General features: G+C 29.2%; 1 protein-coding gene across 1 annotated transcript in view; it reads left to right on the top strand.

Annotated features, from left to right (window-relative positions):
- The first annotated feature begins 219 nt into the window (after positions 1 to 219).
- The window catches only part of LOC142325991 (ATP-binding cassette sub-family G member 1-like), a 192,697-nt gene continuing 168,252 nt past the window's right edge, over positions 220 to 24,664 (top strand). Inside the window, exon 1 of the mRNA XM_075368028.1 lies at positions 220 to 643. Coding sequence (XP_075224143.1) covers positions 514 to 643 — 130 coding nt within the window. The 5' untranslated portion in view covers positions 220 to 513. The remainder of the gene's footprint in view (positions 644 to 24,664) is intronic.

The following is a 24,664-nucleotide window of genomic DNA, read 5'->3' on the forward strand; positions in this document are numbered from 1 at the left end:
TTAAATGATTTACTGTGTTATTTAATGAGAATGATATATAAGATTAAACATGTAATTTTTAGTTAAGGGTGTGTTTAAAAAGATTATTTGTCAAGGCGCGCTAAACATCGGTGGGGACTTTAAACAACCAATAAGCAGCTAGTGGTAATGGCATGCGCAACGGCATCGCTGTAACTACAACACAAAGCATCGATCTATATACGTTACCTACCGACAACATTCAGTCTGCATAGGGTAGTCGATAGTTGTGCCGGTTAGAGGTTAGCTAAGAACTGGGTTTATTCGTTTCTTCTGTTGTTCATGATTTAATTATTAAGTGTTTTTGTTCTTTATACCCCAAAAAAATAATATTAGACTGAGTGTTTAGCTATTAGTGTTGTATTCGTTTTTATAATATCATGATATAATTACTGATATGATAAAGTAATCTCTTTTTAAACATAACCTAAATCGTTGAGTTTATTATAAAGATATTTTTAGCCGTTATTTTATTAATATTTTTCGAGTTAAAAAATGGCAGAAATAAAAGAGAAAAGTCTTGAAATGTACAATAATAATGACTATAATCACTTTAGTTTTCCGAAAAGACCAGCCATGGACATCAGTTTTAACGATATTAAATATTCAACAAAAGCCCTAACAAGTAAGTTACTTTTTTATTTGTTTCCTAATTATTAAATAAAAGTAATATTTACAAAATTAAAATATGACATTTATTTGTAGTGAATATGTTATATTATTGTTATTAATACGCTTTTGTTTTTTTCATTTATCACAACCTAGTTTTTGTTGTTTCTTGAATGTTTTTATGTATTTTAAAAAACCAAACATTAATATCGTTCATATAAATATTTATATATCATAATTTATGAAATCGTTGTCAACAATAAAATTATTTTCTTGTTTTAATTAAATTTATATTGATTAATTCAGTAAAAGTTTACATTTTTTGAGCTTGTTTTTTATATTATTAATAGGTAGGTTTTTTCTGTAAAAATGTATAAATTAAAAAAAAAATTACAGTTGATATTTCAAAATAAATTTGCGAAAAACTATACACACATAAGATTAATTTGTAATTTTATACTAGTATATTATCATCATAATAGAAAATATTACGTATTACGAGCCTGTATTTTTTTTTTTTTAATCGAGTCAATTACTCTTTAGGTTCAAGTAAATTATCTTGTAAAATGAATTTAAATGGCTATTAATGGCTATTAAAGTAATTTTAATGGCTATTAAAGTCTGCCGTCGATTTAGAAGATTATGTGAAAAAAATAACTCTGAAGGGTAAATAAAAAAAGTTATTTGTAATTTGTTTTAACTGTTAAAATAAATAATTTATTATTCGATTTTAATTAAAATCTAATTAATTCCTATTCTTTATCATTCTTTTATTTTTATTATTCATTGTGTTTGTTCATTTGCGTTAAGGGAAATATGTATGCCGTAATTTACGTTCAATAGATTTTAGTTATATTTATAATGGAATTCATTTTTTTTTTGTTTTGTAATAAATAAGCTAGTTATAAATTAAAAGAACCTTTTATGATCCATGAAATACGGTTCATAAATAAAAGATAACAAAAGTACTTGGCGAAAAAAATTATTAATTGCGAAATTTTAATAAATAAGCTAATCTTTTATAAATAACATATTATTTTTAAATATTTTGATTACTATTAATCTATTTTTTTTTTTAATTAATTTTTTTTTTAACCAGCAAATATTGAAATCCATAGAATAATAAGATCTCTTTGAAGTCGAAGTTCTCAGGTTCAAATCCTAATAAAGGTAGTTAGTTACTTTTATTCAGATTACTCGTGGGTACCGGTGTTCTTTGGTGGTTAGATTTCAATTAACCATACGTCTCAGGAGTAGTCGACCTGAGTTTGTTCAAGACTATAAATTTATCGGTACAGTTACATTACACTGATAGGTCGCTAATGACTCTAATTGTTGATGCGACTACAAATAAAAGTATTAAAAAAAAATCTCAGAAACAAAAATTGAATGTTGAAAAAACTTTAGAAAATGCTGTAGCTTCCGGTTTTTCCAGTTTAATTTTTTTTTTAATTAATTTACCATATAAGTTTGAAGTTTGTGCATGGAAATATGAAGGGGAAATTTTTGTGGCTCAAGAAAAATGCCATCGGGACTTGAACTCGGAATCTCCAAATGAAAGACCTAAACGCTACCAATCCGCCGAGGAGATCGGCGTAAAATTGGTGAAATACTAAGTTCTTTGTCGATATTTTTTAATATGGCAAATTTATTTTGTTGAAGTGAATGGCTGGGCTAATTTTTGACTGTAATGTAACCAAAAAGAAAAAGAGGATATTTTTAACCCTTTATTTTAAAACGGTTGTTTTTTTATAGTTTTCTACAGGCTGAAGTTTCTTACATTAAAATATCATTTTTATTGTCTTTCTCATTTGTATCAGTTTACTTGATACAATAGATTTTATGTATTGAACATTTTTTTGTGTTTTCATGATTATAATTATGTTTTGGGAGAAAAAAAAGATTATTTTATGTTTAATTATAGTTCTAAACTGTTCAAATTTTAATGGAGCGTATATTATTATAATTTATCATATTCACACAAGGATTTATATTTGAAAACGACTATAGGAAGTGAAACATTTTTTTCTAATCCTTTCAGACTTTATCAATTCAGAAACTAATGTATAAATTAGTAGATTTTTCAAAACAAAAAACGTTAAAAAAAATATTAATTTTTATTCAAGATGATTCTTATAAAAAAGTAAGTAAAAAACTAACTCCAACTGTGTTAAGCACTGCTGGAGATATGCTTGTAAGTATGCTTTGTATCTTTTCCTAATACACCATGGCTTTCATAAAAAAATGATTTTTCCTACGTATGAAAACTTAAGAGACAACTGCAGTGGCTGCTGGTAGTAAAGATTAGTGGAGAGTGCTGCTCTAGAAAATCTTTTTCTGGGCCTTTTCAAGGCCGTGGTTAAAGTTTTCTGTAAAATAAAAGTACCGCAAAAAAATGAATCAAATAGAATAGCTGGAAGGAGGATAATAATATAATTCTACACTTTATCACAAATATGGTACACGGTTTTTAAACACAACACACGCGGAGTAAAAAAAAAACTACCTTCCACCAGGGTGGGAACTGCGGGAGCGACAGTGCTCTCTCTCTCTCTCTCTCTCACACACACAGCCTCACGTGTAGCTTTCTATGCGCGCATGCGCAGCAACAGCCAAACATCACGCCGCTGGAACTGTGAAGAGTACAGTTCCATACAAATATTTTTGTATCTTTTTCATAAACTGGGGGATGGTTACTGACATTAAACTTAAGGATTATAGTACAAGTATAGAAGGAATTAGAGAAAACAGGACTCATTGTACTAAATGTTATCGATAATATCAACTGGAAATACAGAATGCTACAGTTCCACAGTGCCTAAACGCGAGCCGCCACTGGACAACTGTAATATATCGGCCTATCCAAATATTCATTATTTTACCGTTCTACATTGTTTTATCCATTCCTTGGAAATTCCAATCGAAGAAATCTGTATTTAATAAACGTTTATTATTTATGTTGCGACCTTGAATATACAACCTTATAAATGAAATTATTGCATAGTTATTTGTAAAAAATTAATAATATAAATTAATTAAAAATTATTTAATTTTATTTTGTCTTATCATATTTTTTTATAAATTTATTGAAAAATTAATGATAAAAATATTTTAATAAAAATAAAAATTCGTATTAAAATAAAAATGATCTTATTTTGATTCTGACAGCTTCGTTCGAAAAACTGGCTGTCACTTCGTTTCTCGCAACTTTCCTTTCTGTTACATTTTAATCAGCACATGCGACTCCCTCCAAACAACTAGGGTCCCGTTTTGGCGTATTCCTGCTTGCCCATAAACTGCTAGTACCGAAAGGACTTCAGCGTACGGTCTGAAGGGAGCACCAAGCTCAAAAATCTTAATCTCCCACGGTGAGACCCAGTAATAAATTGAGAATGCTGGTCCAAACGGATAAGAACGCAAATCACCAAATCCGTCCATAAATAAAAATTTAAAATCTATAACCGACATTAAAAGAACTCTTGAAACACGTCCGATTACAGAATCATACAGCAGCAAGGGACATTGTCCAGGCACTGCGATTCGTAGAGAGAAATGGTGATACTCCCGCCACTTTTGCGTTCCGTTCCGCTTCTGTTACATTTACTTAGATTTTAACGAAATAGTTATGGGGAAAATAAATTAATGCTAATTTTATAAAGAGGATGAACAATTTAATTCATCAACATTGATATCTTGATCTGATCAATCATTAAATATTTTCAACAAAAAGAGTGTTTTCCAAAATCTTTTCTTGTTGACTAAAAATTTGATTGCATAAATAAGTATTAACTTATAATATAAACTTACTTACAAGTTATAAGTTTATTACTTATAATATAAACTTACTTACAAGTTATAAGTTTATTACTTATAATATAAACTTACTTATAGTAAAACTTAAGTATAAACTTATATTATAATATAAGAGATCTTAATCTGTAAGATAAGATCTTTTATATTTAATAAACTTTAAATATAAGTTTATTAACCGATATAAACTTATTTCTAAGATTAACCAAAAAAAGTTTTTCTTGAAAAAAATTCGTTGAAAAAAGCCGAAAAAAATTAAATATCCGTTCAAATATTCAACAAAATTTTTGAAAATACCTGGAATAAAAGTATTTTAATTCAGAAAAAATACGATTAAACTATAATGTTAGTATAAATATTTCCTGTTACTTTTCTAGGAATGAAACGCATACGTTCTTTTATTTTATATATATATACAATTTCAATAAATCAAACGGAAAAGGAGTTCCTCAAATCCGATCATCTGCTCTTGAAATTTGTTGTTTTATATATATATATATATATATATATATATAATTAAAATTATTATAATAAAACAAACTCTATATATTAGTAATTTAAAACGATGCTGCTATAATTCCTTTATCTTATGTAATAGTGTAAACGACCTTTTGTTCGATTATTGTAAATAAGACAATATTAAATATTCACAAGGAAGGCTAGTTAAATTATTATTAGATAAGTATGTACAATGTGATTTGTTTTGTTCTGAATTACTTTTTAGTATTAAAGCGCTTGCATATTTAATTTATATTACTGTATTCATCACACGTATTAATATAAAATAGTTGTTTTTAAGCTTATTTTAGGATCTTTAATTAGATTATTATCCGTCTTTATACTTGACGCACTACGTATACATGTTAATTGATTTATCAATGTTAATAGCTCGTATCATAATTTGGTAAATAATCGAGAATAATCTTAGTCTATTACCAATAATTTTTCTGTTAATCTATGAATTACAGCTTATCACTTGAATTAAAAAAAACCTGGAAAAAATGCTTTTTTTACTATTTTATTTTAAGTTCCTCGAATTTACGTCGTTGTAAATAAAAATAAACGCTAAAAAATAAAAAATAAACGCTATTAGCTAAGTAGTAAGTTCTCATTATCATTGCCCAATTTAGGTATTTTTATAGCAATGCGTTACAGTTATGGACCATTTAAAAAAAAGAAGTTATTTCAGTTAATTGTGGTTAATCTTTAAAAAATTGAAGAACTAGCAAAACATCACATTTCTTTCCTGGCTATTAATAATAAAAATTAAAAGAGTTAGACATAACAAAATATATATATTTTAGAATTGGAGAATAAATTTTAAGGAAAGTTTATTAGAATATTCATATATTGGTTAAGCTTAACAAATTTGCTTAATTAAAGTTTTCTTTACATCTAACATTCCCTTTAATAAAAGCTAGATAAGAAAAATAAAATTTTCAAAAACCTCTTCTGCATTTTAGGTCCGGGGTTTATAATTTTAAAAATTTTAGTCATTTATTGATAGCTCTATACCCAGATGATCCATTTAAATTGAGGCACATCTTTATCTCATAAAATTTAATTTTTTTATTTAAAATTTAACATCACCTGGATGTAACTTGTCAGCTGGGTCAGACCTAATGAAACTAAAAACACCAATTTATAGGCCCACAGCGTTTTTGAAGATGAATAACTAAAAGCCATAAATTTTAAGAAAAAAAGTAAAAAAATGAAATTTTAATTTTTTTTCAAAGAATTCGATTCTGCAATAAAAAATATACGTTCCAATTTAAAAGAATTAAATCGACCTTGAAATGACCTTATCAAGGACAACATAGGTTGTGAACGTATTTCCCCCTTGAAATGGGAAAACTTTAATAGAAAAATTTTTTTTCTAAAATCTTTAGTTTTTGAGATAAAGATGTGTCTCAATTTAAATGGATCATCTGGGTATAGAGCTATCAATAAATGTCTAAAAATTTTTAAATTATAAACCCCGGACCTAAAATGCAGAAGAGATTTTTGAAAATTTTATTTTTCTTATCTAGTCTTTATTAAAGGGAATGTTAGATGTAAAGAAAACTTTAATTAAGCAAATTTGTTAAGCTTAACCAATATATGAATATTCTAATAAACTTTCCTTAAAATTTAGTATTAGTTCTAAAAATTCCTATTAAGTGGTTTTTAGTTTTATTCTTTGTTGCAGTTGACATAGCAGTTATTTAAAAAAATGAAATTACATTTGCACAGAAAAACTTTTAAGGAGTAAAGTAAACCCATCCTAGATTTTTATTTTTATTATGAAGCCAATCAAAGAGCTTCATATCTATCGGCCAAGATATATCGCAATAGTATTCAGGATGATCCTGAATACTTTATGTAGTAAATGTTTAGGAAATTATACTGATTTAATTTCTCTGTAGCTTTTACTTTACTCGATTTAATGCTGTTATAACTATTTCAAAACTTCTTTTTAAACTGTATTAAAATTCTGATGTTTTTTGAATTATTATAACAGTTACTTAAGAATAATCAACATAGGGCTCTTATAAGGCCTATGAAAAACTAGTTTTTTTTCAGTAATTATCTCTAACTGTAAAAATTGCCCAAGAAGCTTGACAGACGTTTAGAAAAAAATGTTGATCCGAAAAAATCCGAATATGTATCCTTAGGATTAGGTTTGACTCTCTTAACTGAGGAGCTACTGCAGTAAAAGGAGAGAGAATTAGCGAAATGTGCCTTCTTTTCCTTTCTGAATAAAGAAAAGAAAGATACGAAACAGTTAAATAAAATTAAAATGGGGATGCATTTTATTGGATGTATAATAACGAAATTTTTATTTACTATGTAGTTATTTCTTTCTGATTTCAGTATCATTTACTGCTTATTTTTGACTACTTTTTTGAAATGACTTAAGAGTCCTTGGATTCAAGAAAATTGAAAATTGATTTATATATAATATTCGTGTATTGTATATTTAAATTATTAAACATACTTAATCTGTAATTCATAAATGATGAGGGAAAAATAGAAATGATGTACTCGGTTAATCCGTTGTGCACTATTTTTTTCTTATTATTTTATTAGATTAATTACACTTTAGTTTATTTTCTACTGAATTGAATCAATATAGTAACAGAAATAATCAAAAAGATAGGAGAATCAAAAATTACGAAATTTCGTAGATTTTTATTACAGATTACAATTATATATTTCTTCTGAAAATATTTTACCCGTTCAAAGGAAAAGTGAAAACAGTTGAAGACTGTTTAAATTCCTACTTATTTAACGAAATTTGCTATTGCCTATCAAGCTGACCGAAATATGGATAATATTGTCACGTGATCGTGGTTTGACAAAGATATTGAGATATGAGATAGATAGCACATGTAAAAAACTCTTATAATTTATTTACTCTTCAGTACCTTGTAATGTACAAAATAGGTCAATTATAGATAGCAAAATACAAATCATATTTTACTCTACATCTTAACAATAGCAAATAGAAGTTTATAGAGAATTAAAAAGAAATCATAATAAAATGATAAGTTATAAAATCAACAATTTCCTTTATGCAAGATTCGCATTTAATGTTTATAAATACAATTTGGTTTATAAATGAATGATGTCACCTTGACCCCTGTTAAAAAGAACTCGCTGAACAGCTTCTCTTACTTAACCACAGTCCAAAAATGGACTCTTCGCTCGTTAGTTGCCGCATACTCACTCCGAATGCTCTTCTTCAATGTGATCGTATAACTGTACTCGTTATTTCGTAGACTGAACTGAAACTGTCCTCTGAAACGGAACACATGGATGTCGGAGGGTGTAATTACCCTCTTGCCTATTCCAGTATACGGACTTAAGTTATTTGCTGCTGGATCTTTCAGTGAACTGACGGATAATAAACAAAAAACTGACTCATATTTGTGGTTTATGTAAATTTTGGAACGCGTTCTGAGCCAAAGGAGTTTTCAGTGGCATGAACCCGACGGAACGATTTGTCTGTAAGCTTATCTTCCGTGACGCGCTCCATTTCATCCAGAACTGTCCTCCACCGGTCCTCGGCAGTATTTATATTTCCTGACCTAGGGTCTGATCTCCAGTACAGTACCCGACTCGCTCTTTTGTTTGTTCTAGCGTAATGATTTCTATGTCCGCATATTCTACGCTTTTCTATTAATTATTTCTAAAAAGTATTCTTTTGTCCTTTCTTCTAGATTTTTCTCTCTCTTCTTCTGGATATTTCTCTACAATATTTAATCTTACAAATGATACCTTCACTAAGAATTCTATTTATCATTGGGCCTGGCTGCTTAGCGAGCACTATTACGTTTAGATAATACTGAACAGTTCCTTTTTTATTTATAAAATAAATGTCTTACATGCGTCACAGCCTAAAGAAGCATTGAGACAGGTAGTAGAAAAGCAATTTATTGAATTTCTATACTAAAAATACAATTCCTTATTACACAATCTTAAGCCAGCACGAGAATAAGAATTACTATTGAAAGAAAGAAAGATATTAAACTAAAATTTATTTGTACAAGGATAATTCAAACATACAAAAACTTTTCAAAAATTAATATTAATTAAAAAACAATTAAACAAAAATTTGTAAATTTCAACTAGAAATAATCAATTTTTTCAGTAAATGCCATCTGTTTTCGTAGTTATAAAAAGGAATACTAAAATTAATAAACTATAAAAATTATTATTTTGCAATAAAAAAATACTGCTAAAATTATTACTGGAAATTTATTTATTTTTTTTTAAACTGGCAATTTATTAATTTAATTAAACTGTACGTGTAAGGTTATTCCAGGAAAATAACAAATTTTTCACCTTTTAAGAAGTGATGATAATGTATTTTATTCGATAATAGGAGTGAAGTTAGTAATCTTAGACGGAAATCAGGCACTATATATATTTATATATATATATGTATTATTTTACATGGGAAAATATACCTAATCTGTTTTTACACAGCAAGTAACACAATACAAATGACTGATATTTTTTAAGATAATTTATTATTCTTATGTTAAATTACCCCTAATGTATTTTTTTTTTTTTTATAATTTTATAAATTATTGTCGTTCGTTTTTATTTCCCTTAAGATGCATTAGGAAAAACTTAATTCTTAGTGTTAGTATATTTCAAGCAGAATATCCCAGTGATGTTTCAGTTCAGTTTTCCAGAATGTTCGAAATGTTAATGGAAATTACGTTACCCATTAATAGAAATTTCATTTGATTTCATCTTCTTAGGGGAATTGATTAAAAGAAATCCTTAATAATAATTTTATAATCTGTTGGTATAAATGACATCCATTCTGAATTTCAATCTTAATACGATTGATTTACAAGATTTACAAACAGATAATCAACAATTAACATTGTTTTATTTTTGTAAGGATGATTTACAGGGAGATTTTTAATCTTTCATTTAATAATAAATATTAATTAATATTTTTGTTTTGTTTTATAAATCGATCGTTAATTATAATTTTTTTTTTAAACAATGAGTAATTAAAATTCTTTTTAATTGATAATAACCATATTTTATATTTTTAGCTGTTCTGATTTTGGTTACGCATTAATCAGCTTGTGTTAGATAATAAGTCCAGTTACGTAGTGAATTAAATTATTCACAGGGTATTTGTTTATTTTAACTATAATAAGGACTATGTAAGTTAAATAATTATTATCAATTATGTTTAATTTATTTCCTCATTAATCTACAAATTACATTATTCTGAACACTAAAATAATTCTTAACCTGATAAAACATCATGTTTTTAACGCTACTTTATCCAATTAAATACATAATATGAAATTTAATTTAGGATTAACTGTCTTAAAATAGAATAATATACTCTAAAACCAGACAATTATCAGACTATTGCTGGTCAATTTTATGCAGAAAAAAATATTTTTGATAAAAATTGTATGAAAATTAATATATTTTATTATTAATTATTTTTAACCAATAGTTAACAGTTGTTCCCTCGACCATTTTTACTGAATTCAACAATCGAGCTTTCTAATGAAACTGAATTAATAATAATGAATCAAAATTAAAATTAAAATTTTTATAAAACGTTCTTGTTATCGACATTGGATATAGAAGGTATAACCAACGCCAAAATAATTTTTCTGTATTAGTAATATCGTAAGCATTGTTTCTAGGGACACCAGAGAAAAAAAACTGATGAGTAACTACTTCCACTCTATACATACATTTTTTTTGTCCAAATTCTTTGTTAATAAGGTGACCAAGGGGTAAACCATCGAAAACTAAAATAAAATTAAATATTTAATATTGTACTAAGAAAGGCACACAGATGTACCGTAATATCAGAATAATCTTAAGAGAAAAATATTAGGTTTAAACATGTTTTGAAATATGATAGAATGAAGTACATAACGCGTAGCAGCTAAAAGATAAAGTGACGTGAGGAGTAGATAGCGTCGGAAGCCATATTTAATCTGTCGGCAGCAGAAGCTTGGCGACGGATATTTCCTCTCCACCACACCTCTCTATCCCTCATAAATGAATTGGCAATTTCCATAAGAAATCGTTACACTTTACCCGCACTTATGGCTATAGTAACATTACAGCAAAATTTCATAAAAATCGGTAAATGTATTTGGCCGAACTACCTCACAATAATACAAACAAGCGAGGAAACGTCAGAAGATTGAATTGAACAAAACTGTTTCGGTCGGAAAATAAAATGAAACAGAAATAAAATGGCAAAAATAGTTTTGACCAAAGGGACGAAATCTTCCAGCATATTTGTACTGCGTTACATTATCCTAAGTTTTAATCACAGCCAGAACAAAATTTACTCCCGGATCAGAGATTCACAAGTGATACCTAAAGAGAGAAGACTTTTGCTTGTTTTTATGCACTGCTTATCCCTGATTGCTATGCTCATGAAATCTTCAGTTATTATGATTTGTATGCTGTATATCCTTTTCTTTTTTTTTTCATTAATTCAATTCAATCTTTTCTTTGCTACTATTTTTGTATTTTTTTTCTAGTATTTATTAAATATTGTTTTCTCTTTTTCAAAAGATCTTTGTAAAAATTTTTACTTGATATTTTGCTTTCTATTTCAAGAGCCGTTTTACATTTACAGTTTTCTGCTTTAACTTTCGTAATTTTCAAAAAGTTTCTTCACCCAAATTTTCTCTGTTCTTTTGTTTTTTTTTTCAGCAAACATTCTTCATCTGAATTTTACCTCGATTTTTGCTACTTCTTTAACAACCTATCTCTTGACTCTTTTAGAAGAAGCGTCAAATGGTGTTTTTCTTTTCCTCAGTAAAGGCTCTTCATTAAAATCTTCTCTTTCATCTTTTGTTTTTTCTCTTTAAATGACTCGCCGAGATTTCTCACTCATTGACAGTTATCAATTAATAGTCTTATTCTTTTTGTAATTTTTTTTACGTAATCTAAATGAAGATAACCTCAAACTATGCGACGCAGGTTGGGGTAATGATTTTATAGAGTATAGAAATTGATGTTTATACCGTTGTTTAATAACATAATATTTAAATAAAATTTTCCGCTCAATCAACGTGCATTTTTCATAACATCTATCATATAGCCAGCCGCCTGTGGTTGTGGACCATATTGATGCTATAAAACAAAATCAAACGATCCAATATTGGAAAATTTACAAATGAACTCCTGCCAGTAATGTATTGTTTTCGACACATTTTTTGTAAGGCCTTTCAGATTTCAAGGCCTAGTAAAATACCTACCAGAGGATAACATTTTTATTTTATGCTTATATAAAAAGAAGAAAAATTGGCTCAAGCTTGCCATACTTCTGTACAGATATCTCTTACTATATCAACATACAACCTCTAAATGATATATTTGGATTTGATCTAAATATTGTCCCCAACATTGTCTTTTCTTATCTTCAACTCATAGCTAACGTCTGATCATGTAAAATTGATTGCCGTGATCCATCATGGGTTGGATGACGTTTACAATTTGTAGGCTTAATATTTTGAGTTTTTTTTTTAGATTAGTGCTCAATAGTTTCATTTCTATTCAAGTTGGTCCTTAGAATACATTAATTTCCAAAATCACAAAATACTTATCCAAGAAATCTGGATTTTATTTAATAAACTATTTATTCCCTTTTTGGCCTTTAAATATCGAAACACAAAACAGATAAATTAATTAATATTGCTTTTTTGAAGATCATAAAGACGTATAATTAAAATATCGTCTAAAATCTGTAAGAATGCATGGATATTTTGCTTGTTTAATCAAATATAACCGTCGAAAAATTTGAAAAATTTAGCATCCATGTGTCGCGGACGAAAATTCAGTTCTCAATAGTTTTGTTTGGAACAAACTCTGATATCTATATCAGAGTTTGTGTCTAGTTCAAACTCTGATGTAGAGTCTGATATACGGTTGAAGGCTTGTGCATAACAATAATTTTAGCGTATGAGAAATACCAAACTAATGGGATTTGAACCCAGAATCTCCTTCTAAAACAGGAAGATATTATGGCGGTCAAAATTAATATAAAATATTTAGTTGATCGAAAATAATTTCGTTTTACAAAATCAAAATTTACAGAAAAATGAAATAAAATTATATTTTTATTTGTTTTTCCCAAAAGTATAACATTTAAATTAATTCAAGGTTTCTTAAAATCGACCTCTAAAAAAGTAAAAGTAGTCTTTATGAAAGATTTATATTTTATATACATAATTTAAGAAAAGGCGTATATATTACAAAATTAATCGTTAAAAATATTTAATCATTACTGATGTAATTATTCGAATTACCGACTGACTTTTCGTGTCTCAATCGTTAAATTTAATCTTTATTAAATAACGTTACATTTTTTACCTATTACGAAATAATTATAAAATTTATTCATGATCACCTGACTTAACGCTTATAATTACTTCATTTGGTGCGATATAAAAATGATGGTATACCAATAAGAAATTAATACTAAAGAAGAGTTACTCATTAAAATACGAAATGCTATTGAATTTATATGAAACGATCCTAAGATGATATTGAAAGCCACCGAAAATATTTTACATCGGGCAGAATGCTGTGTGCATTATGAAAGAGAGAATTTCCAATAATTACTGTAACTGACATTTGTTATTCTTTTACCATTTATCATTTCATGTATTTTATTTTTTATTTAGAAAGTAAATTTTACAATTTTATTAATAGTAAATGATATTATGGTATATTTTTTCTTATTGAAAAATAGATTTTTTTTCTCTTTTATAATATACTAGATCTTCCCGCCACGCTTCGCTGTTGCACATTGTGGTTGCATGGATGAGAAATGAGAAACAAAACAAAGAATACGATTCATAGTAGTTTAATTTTGAAATACTTGTGTATATACAATATTTTTTGTTTTTCCACTGTCTGCGTAGATATAAACGCTATCTAGTTTGCCGACTCGAGAACACGCAACATACAGTTGCCCATGTGAGAAGCAATCCGCATCTAAATCTAAACCACACAATTCTAAAGATTGACCTTGAGCTTTATTGATTGTGATTGCAAATGCCAATCGAATTGGGAATTGCAATCTTTTAAATTAAAATGGTGTATCGGTCGGAATTATGAGTATTCGAGGAATGAGGACATCTTCACCTTTGAAAGGCCCCGTTAAAATCGTTGCTTCCACTACGTTATTCATCAATTTCTTAACTGCAAGTCGCGTGCCGTTGCAGAGTTTTGGCTGATTAATATTCCGCAACAGGATAATTGTCATTTTTTAATCAAACCCGTGCTAGAATCAATGTAAGGAGGAATGTTTTCCCAGTTCCTCCTGGCGCATCCAAGAAGAAGGTCCCCCCAACTCCGTCATTTATCATTTGCATTATGCGATCATAAATGCCTTTCTGATCACGCGTTAATTTGGGAATGTTTGATTGGACATATGACTGAAGATCACCAATGTTGTAACTCTGTTCACGGCGTAAATCCACATCAAATGAAGCAATCGCAGCTCGGGTGGGTGCTGGCATTCCCAATTGACTAAGAACTTTATTTGCAATAGCTAAGCACTTGTCTTAAATATTTATCAATGCTTCGTTGTAAATGCCTTCTGTAAATTCCATGGTGATATTGGTATTTTCTAGGCGTACTCTATGCAAAATATCATCAGCCATATGCGATCGCTATCTTTCCCGTAACTCTGTGGGAGATGAAGGGAAGCAAGCGGTCAATATAATTGCGAATAATGCGCGAATTTGATTTGGATGTGCAGTGTTGTACGCGTCATTAATACATATATCCCACTGTTGGTCGTTTTCTAATAAATTCAGAGCTTGGTGAAAGGCGCAGCTCAATCACGACACGATCACACAAAAGTACCTCGATTAAAGTGAATATTTAATTCAGATTGTATAATAATCTGAATCAAATGCAAGTAGATATGTTTTTTTTTTTTTTGTTAATGAACAATGTAATTGGGAACAGGTATTGTTTCACATGTGACTGCGGTTTGGAGATGGCGCGATCACTGGTACACAGCTGACTGTTAAAAAAACTGTTTTCTCGCGGTCGCGGGTATGTGACTGATGCGAAAAATAAATAAAAACAATCTTTGATGCGGTTTATATATCGTGCTAAAATTTGAGCTCAATCGGTGCAGAACATATTGAGTTTTTGAAGCGTACACAAACGAACTTAACATTTTTATATATAATATAAAGATTTGTGGGCTGCGAAAAAAAGCCCTCAAGTCGTGCGAAAAAACACATTATTTTAAATGCTTATTAAAGCAGAGTAATGCTTACAAATTACAGAATAATCAAACGGCGTTGATTTCAGATGTTAATAAACTGCTAACGTAAGTAGAAGTTGTGCTGCTTCAGTGTACAACGTGATTCTCGAGTATGAATCTACTAATGAATTACGATCTCCAAAGAAAACAAAACTCTGCAGGTCAATTGAGAAAAAGGTGAGATTTTGATAAAAACGCGATTTGTAAAAAAATACACAAATTTGAATTATTTAGAAATAGTTTAGCGGTGTATTATGTCCTTTGGAAGAAAAGTTATTGTCTTCGACAACGCTTCTTATCATTAAACGAAATGAATTCTAGCCGTGTTATAGAAAAACAATGATATCAAAATATGGCCTAGTTCAAAATTAATAATTTTTGAAGAGGTTTAAGTTAATGTTCAATCATTGCAAAGGGTTTCGCGTATTAAAAGTAATTATAGTCCGTATAAAATTGGTTTGACACACAACGCCATATTGGTAAGTCGTGTTTTTATTCGGCTCTTAACGAATATGTTTGCCGGTCTCCATGGCGCGAGTGGTAACGTCTCGGACTTTAATCCGGTGGTTCCGAGTTGGAATCCCGGTCAGGCATGTCATTTTCATACGCTATAAATCATTAATTTTTTGGTCATTATGTAGGGATATTATTTTCTGTGTATTTGGTTATTTCGACTTTTTTTGTTTGCATAGTCTTAAGTCTATCTGGGCTATAAGAAAGTTGGGTGTTTTAATTTATTTACTGTAAGTCATCCTTCTTGGTGGCTTTTCTTTTTGTTTTGGTGTTTTTTTTTTTTTTTTTAATAAAATACAGATTTTTTAGCTGTTAAATATAATTCAAAGAAATTTGTTACTTAATCAGTTGTGATTTTGTTTACATTGGCAACGGCCATACGGGCTCTTTGTGATTGGTCGTTGTGTTTGACAGCGGCCATCTTGCATTGATCTGATTGGTTTTCCTTTGTTTACATTTCCATCTGATTTATTAGCCTCTTATTTATTAAAAAACTGTACAAATTAAAAATAGATAGATTTATTAAAAATAGATGAAAACAATTTTTGATGCGGGTTAAATATCGTGCTAAAATTTCAGCCGAATCGGTGCAGAACATTTTGAGTTTTTGAAGCCGTACACAAATGAACTTAACATTTTTATATATATAGATTTGCGTATATATTATACGCAGATTAATCAGTTTTTTTTTATTTTATGAAACATACTATTCTGTTATTGTACTCATACTCATACTCATAATTTATTAATATGTTTTTTAAAAATAATTTTTATTAGTTCAATGTTGATTTACTTTTTTATTATTTATGCAACCTTGATTGGTAGTTTCGCAAAAAAATAATGATTTTGCGTACTGTAGACCGATGAACAATATCTAATCAAAGGAAAATATTTTAATTATATTTTTTTTTATTGTTATTAATCCATGATATTCACCAAACATCAAATGATAAATATAAACAGCACCTTGACCTCCTCTACCGAATGCCATCTTGGGGGTAGCTTGCCTGTCTTGGTCCTTTCTTTTATCACACGTTAATACACACATTTGATATTATAAATTGTATGGAAGAACGGCCTCGTTCCTATCTCATATTTTTGTCCTTAACATAATTACTTTTCATTACACTTATTTATTTATGTATCATTGTTAATATTTATTAATAACTGTAAAATTGTATTATCTTTAGTCGTTTTTTATATATTTGTTTTTCTTGCTTAATTTCGGTAAAAACTTTGTTTAAAAATTAGATCAATTATGTTTTTTACATTGTTTAATGAATTTATTTATATAACCGTTGTATTTGGAAATTTAAACATTTTTTTTCCTAATGTGTAACCTTCAATCTGTTTAACTAGTGAACAATAAGAAACCTCCCCTTCATGGCAGAATAAAGTGAGGATATATATGACATGTAAATAAGGTGTACAGATACAGGCCAACGGTTCCTAAGGTGTGTGGTTAACTGAACCCCAACCACCAAAATACACCGGAATCCATTCTCTAGTTTTCAGATCCGTATAAAAACAACTAACCTTTACTAGGATTTAAACCTCAGACCTTTCGATTTCGAAAATCAGCTTTTACACAACTGATTAATGACGACGAGTTAACCAGTAGACCAGCCTGGTGGGGAAAAATACTTAAAAATTAAAAGTTTATATTAAAATCCTATTTTTACTTTTAAAAAAATAATTATTTATTATTAAAGATTATTATTATTAAGTATATTTATTTATTACTTGTCAATTGAATATGAAGTAGAAGCAAGTAAAAAATTTATTGTATTTTTAAAGGTTGGTAACATGTATTATTTTATAAATAGATTACATGTTTAACACTATTAATTGGATTATTGAGTGTACAATATATATTTTCTTGTAAATTCGCTGCAAGTTCACTGCAGTTCATTGAAGAAAGAGATAACGTTTCTATGTGAATTTCGTTCTTCATCTTTTAACAATGAATAAAATATTTTATGAACTTTCTTATGCAATCATCTTAGGAATCTTTGCTGTTTTAATAAATTATTGTTATTCTTTTTACAATTACTAATATTATATTTTATAGATAAACTCATTTAATTTGCGCTATGAAACTGTAAATTTTACTTATTTATCTTCAGAATAGTATAATGTAGTTTTTTTATGTTTATTAAATTCGATAAGTTTAATGATTTTACTTACGTAAATCACTGTAGTCACTTCCAAAAACGATGTAGTCATTTTCAGGAATTAGTATCTCATACTAGACTTACCAAGAAAAGTAACTTACTTACCAAACCTATTAAAATACAATTGATATTGTGTTCTATAAATGATACTTTCACTCTGTTAACCACAGGGAATATATGTTTAATGAAGATTATCACTCTCAGAGAAAGCAAAATTAAATAATGATTCTTAAAGTCCTAGAAGAATCTCCTAAAGGAAAACCGGAACAAATTGTTATGAAACAAAATATTTTATGTACGTTTTATGTTGTATGTCTTCGGTATGAGGAATTTATTTACTTATGTGGGCCATCAGACACCCATTACCATTCCGTTCAAAAGTTAAGTCTTTTGTATTATTTAATATGCTAATAAAAAAAAATGTATTGTGTTTAAAATAATTGAATTAGAACCAGAGAATATATTTCCAAACGGGAGTTTACATTCTTCCATTTTGAAATAGCGTATGTGCGTATTTTCTCGTACGGAAGGCCGAATATTGTATATAGTGGCCGTCCTAAACCGTTAGAGAATCATTCTTATATCGCACTACTGAAAACTTTGATGCTCAATTCATTGGCCTATCCCCGACTACAATTTTATGTAATGTTCTAATTAATAAATAACCTAGTTTGAGTAGTAATCCACAATATAACATGTAAATTGCTTTTCCACGAGCAAAAGATACTGATATCTGTTAGTCATTTTGTTGGATAATCAGCTAGATCCCGATTAAAGTAAAGCTGTAATAAAAATGTCCTGGAACATCTAAATTATTATATTATTTATACATTCAAAATGCAGGTACATAGACGCCAGAAATAGACAGGTAAGGTGGAGTTTTACTGCAAATAAAAATTTACTGTCTGGACATAAATTTATGGCTTCTAGTTGTACGCTGTTCTTATTAATGATTTCCAGTATTATTATAATAATGATTATTGTGTACTTTTTTTAAGTTTTAAGGGCATCGACTGCTGTGGTTATTAACTCCTTTCCACATAAAAAAAGAGAAAAAAAATATTTTTCTCCCCGATAAAAGAAACTAGCGACATTGTCAGAGACGTGTCTCCGCAAGCACAGATTTGTTTCCTCGTCGTCGCGCCGCTGTATTTCCGAACCTCTGACATCCGAAACACTGCAGTTAAGTCGGGATGAAAGGACGAACATCCAGTCTATGAAAGCCAGCTTTAATTTTCTCAGGACACCTGGGTCTGTTAAATGTTAAAACATGCGATACGGAGGGTATAACTTCTCTGTTTCAAACAAGCAAACCCATAGCAGTCCTTGTCTCTTTTATCAGTCCTCTTGCAACTTTCGTGATCCAACGAGCAATCACCAAAGGACTAATTTTAAAAAAATCCCCTTCTTCTTTATCATCAGGTACTTTGGAATTGGTCCAAAGCTCTTAGGTCGAAACTTAGTTCGGATCATCTTCTCTGTCTCACTGAACACGACGCTCAGTGAGACAGAGAAGATGATCCTTCTCTTCTCTTCCAAAGACAAAGGTTCTTCTGGACCAGGGTTTCTACGTGAATCTTCTGCCACGGAAGGTATGGATGTTGATGCTTCCATAACCTATAGTTTCGTCAGTCAATATGTCATAAGGGGCGGGTAAAGAGACGGTTGGGCGTGCCCCAGATCATTGATATTGCCTGGGTATCCCCAGTCTGCCGCCTCACACAATTTTAACCTGAGCCGGGGAGTCAGGTGAAAATTAATAGGGAATTTAATTAATATTTATACTGTGTGCAGAATACCGTATAAGTACTCTAGAATATATAATCCATAAATTTAAATAGCGAACGTGTTATTATTATTCCTGGCATCGTTATACACAGACACAACACCTCCTTGCCGCCTATTCATTGTTGTTTATATCAATTATCATCTTAGCCGAGATATAATATTTTTAATGAGAATAGAAAATTCCAAATTTTGCCGTTTCTTTAAATAAGATCAAAATTAATCGTTGTTGTTACTGAATTCGTCCACAAGGTTATAAATTGTAGCTAGAAATTTGTAAGTGTTTTTGGTTTTTATTTTATATAATCTCTCCTAAAATAATTTTTTTAAATCTAATTATTGAAAAATAAGACAAATAATTTCGGAATTTTTAATTTCCTATTAATCTATAATATTTTTCTTCTTTGTACCTTATTCGGGGGAAAATGTCAAGGCTTTCTTCAGAACTTTATGGTACTAAATATAACAATTTGTAAAAATATTTTTATCAATGAAAATGTATAATTCCCACAATTATTTATGGATGTAATAAAAGTACGATGTATAATACTATTTTACTGCTAACTGTTTACGAAAATGTAAACAGTTAGTTGTACCATCGTTAATAAATTACAACTTATTCGATAAATTAAAAGGGGAAAGCAATAAAATTATGTAAATAATTTTGTAAGATGTTAATGTGATAATAATTTTAGTACGTGCTTACTGTGGAATTTTGTATAGCTTTCACGGAATTTAATTTTCTTTCAATATCGTGTTGTTACTAATAAATATGAAATATTACAGTATACTTTATTATTATTATTTGTATTATTTAAACATTATTTCTTTTTAATAAATCTATGTAGTATACTTTTATTTTAATTAAGTTAGTCATTTTTATTTAAATTGAAAGTTTTTCTTATTTCATTATTTTATTTAATATACTAGCTGCAGGGGAGTGTGCCTACGGCACACCTCCGCAGTTAGGCCCTTCGGGCGGCGTCTCGGAATGGGATTGTTAGGTGTCCAAAATTGATTACCTCTTGTATAAAAATTTTTTTTTTTTTTAATGATGAAAATTGATATAACGAAAGTTAAATTAGAAATTTAACTCTAGAAACTGACACTAACGAATCGGGATTTTCCATTAGTGATCGGTACATTCCGGTGCCGCCTACTTTTTAGTTATAGTTCATTATTTTATGAAGACAAACTACACATGAATTAAGAAAAAATATTTTTTTTTTAAATCTAAAACACACTTAAATTAAACACACTAAAAGTAAAAACTAATTTTAGAACAGTATCTCAGAATTTATTAGACAATAAGTTTCGATGGTGATATGTAAGATTATGTGAAAGTCATACCTTCAAATTAAAAATTTGATATTCTTACCAATTTTTTCTTATGCTTGTTTGCACCCCACTCTTTAAGCCATTCATCACGCATAAAAAAATTTGGCAAAAACATCAAATTTTTAATTTGAACCTATGATTTTCACATAATCTTACATATCACCATCAAAGCTTGTTGTCATATTCATTGTGAGATACCGTCCTAAAATTATTTTACATTTCAGTGCGTTTAATTTAAGAGTGGTGTTTTAAATTTTTCTTTAAATATTTTTTATTTTCTACTTTTTACTCTTCATAAATTTTTACTTTACAGCCGGCGCTAGCGTACATGTCTGAGAGTATTTAGGAAGATCGGCTCGGTACGTTTTACGGTGGGTGAGTGCAATAAAAACATAGGGCTAAAAGATTTAATTTCCGGATAACCAAGATTCGGTCGATAAAGATTGTACCTAATGCGTTCAACAGTTAGAGCTCAATCTGCTGATACATACACCGTTTGAATTGTGAAAATCGGACGAGCGGTTGCCGAGATATTACGATGGAACCCCTTCGCACCCCCTCCCCAATTTCCGAACGGCGCCCCGGGGGCACCGTGGTCGATTTCCACGGTGCAAAATATTATCATCCGACGGGTAAGACTGAGAGCGGATGGAATGTCATTTGGGGATCGAAAAAAATTTTGAGGGCTAGGACTGCCGTTTATGATATTTGCGATTTTTATCCGAAAATTCGAATCCGGTTCAAATGTACTAAATTTTCCCAAAACTTTGATATATATTTCGCATATATATCGAATATATATATATATATATATATATATATATATACTGTATATCGATATATAATAATATAACAAGTATACACCTGACCACCACGAGACATGTACTGACGAATCGGGATTTTCCGCTAGTGATCGGTATTTTCCGGTGTTAAGCTAAGGGGAATGCACACACGTACAAATTCCGTTTAGTTGGATAGGATATTTTAATTTTGTTTTTTACGATTGCATCCCTATATGTGTAGAGAGCTATTGTGTCTGTAATATTTGTAATTAAATTTATGTTAATTAAAAAGAATTTTATTTTCTAAGTATAAGTAAAACTATTTAAAAATAACCTTTATTTGATTATACTAATCACGTATATCTTTGCCGACGTGCTTATTTCGCTTCTTAATTAAATTTAAAAAAATCAAGGACAATCTTATTTTTTTAATTTTCCATTTTCATTTAAAAGTACTGATATTTGACCACAAAAAAGGAATGAAAAATAATCTTTTTGATTACATTTTTTTAACCTAACTCAATTTTCCATCCGTGTAAAACGTACAAAAAGTTTACTTTTTACCCTTCCTACATTATAACTAGATCATTTAATCTAGTTGTAATGTAGTAGTAATATTGAAGTTATTAATTTATCTAGTTTTATTAATATTTATTATTATATTTATATATAACATAGCGATTCACTGTACATACTGTGCATGTTCGAACACGTTCATATTGCGCGTGCTCATAAAGGTTCGTATTTAGTCGGTTGATAGATTACTCTATCTGCACCACAGAGATAACGATTTATTTCAGAAAGTCCTTGTTGACATTGCCACTGAATCGCTTCCTTAATAAATGGAAAATCAGTATTTAAAATACAATAACTAAGAAAAAATCAGCCAAAAAACCATCATTTAAAATGCCTTAATACATTACGGTTATTACGCATAAATGAAGGGTAGCAATTTTATTTTTAACTTAATTTATAAAAATCTGATCTGAACCATGTGACTTTCTTGTACGCCCACTAAATTACATAAACACATTTTTTTTTAAAATGAAAAGTACATAAAATTTTATTTCTTTAATAACTTCTAATGTTTTTTCTTTTTTTTTCTATTATTGAATTATTGTTCATCGTAAAAATTTATTTACGATCAGATGTTAATAATTATTAATAAATAATATATTTAAATTAAAAAAAAAAGTTAAAAAAAAGGAGATGAAGTCTGATTCGAACCGGTGTGCCTTTCCCATGTAAGATCCAAATATTTCATTAATTAAAATTTTATTTGGCAATAACTCTAAAATAAGGACCACTTATGATATATCATTGAAAAGCTCTCAATGAGGACCTTTTGACACTTTTGGTTCAGTAAATTGTAATCAAAAGGGAGGTGAACAACTAATGGTACAACCGTCCTAAATATAAAATTTCAACGTACTACCGCAAATCGTTTTTGAGTTATGCGAGATACGTACAGACGTCACGCCGAAACTAGTCAAAATGGATTCAGGAATGGTCAAAATGAATATTGAAATCTGAAATCCGAAATTTTTCGCGACTACAATAATTTTCAAGGAAATAAGAAACAAATTCAATTCTCAAAGTCTTCAATTACGTGCAGAAATTTATTATATGGGTCATGATTTACTATAAAGTAGTCGAAAAAAGACATTAGTGTTTATTAACACGTAACAGAAGGGTATCAAAACTTTTAATACATCCTATTATTTGTACATAACAATTTAATCTGTCTCGCTCATTTCGGGTATTTTTGGACTACCGTTTCTTGGTTATTTTCAGATACCTAGTAATAACTATTTCAGTCAGAATTTTATTTTTTAAATTAAAACACCCAATTTGTTCATTTTATAAAAAGTTGAATTAGAAAATAATTATAATTAAAAATAAAATATAGCGGGGAAGAATTTTCATTTTATTTTTTTTAAAAAAATCGTTTAAAATTGTTGCTATGGAGGAAAATACTTTATTAATTAGATTATAAAAAGGTGCTGTTATATTTAAGTCGTTTTTTCATAAAAGTTATTAACTTCTGGGAGTTCTGGCGTGATATATACAATAACATTTTTATTTACAAATATAATTCCATAAACAACGTAGTTTGTTTCGTCATTATTTACACGTTTTATTACTTAGTTTATCAAAATTAGCATAACAAAATTTTTATTTTTAAAAATACACATTCTTGAATGAAATTACTATTATTTGAAAAATGGCCGATAACTGAAAACCCGTCGGTTCAAACAGGCCTGTTTTTCTATTCTGAAGACTAATTTTAATAATGAGACTAAGTTGCATATCATTGCAGTTTAGTTCCATTTTTTTTTCTAGTACGTCATTTCTTATCTCTTCCCCGGGGCCGGACACACAACTAAGCTTTAACAGAGCTTCAGAGGGTGCCTTCGCCTCAAACTGCGTCGTCGAGAACTAATGTTCCCCCCAGGCAGCCGGGACTCGGTCTTCTGGTGATATGTCGTGTCTCTAATGAAGAGATCCCAAGGGGATCCCCCCACCGGACCTACAGTCTTTACGCCTTGCCTTTAGTGAGGATTCCCGGAGGGATCCCCCACCGAAAGTACGAGTTCCGGTGCGGTTAAGACCGTAGTCTTACTTAATTCCATTATTGTACAAAAATTTGATAACGTAAGGTTTCAGCAAGATAAAGCACCACTTTACTATTAAAGGACAGGGTAAATTTTAAATGAAACTTCCATATCATTGGATGGATCGTGTAGGAGCCATAAAATGCTAGGTCTCCAGATCTGTCCTCTCGATTATTATTTCTGCGGTTACTTAAAACATAATATATAAAAAACAAAACCTGTAAAAATTGACGGCTT

This window comes from Lycorma delicatula, chromosome 6, assembly GCF_047948215.1.
Source record: "Lycorma delicatula isolate Av1 chromosome 6, ASM4794821v1, whole genome shotgun sequence".
Lineage (NCBI taxonomy): Eukaryota > Metazoa > Arthropoda > Insecta > Hemiptera > Fulgoridae > Lycorma > Lycorma delicatula.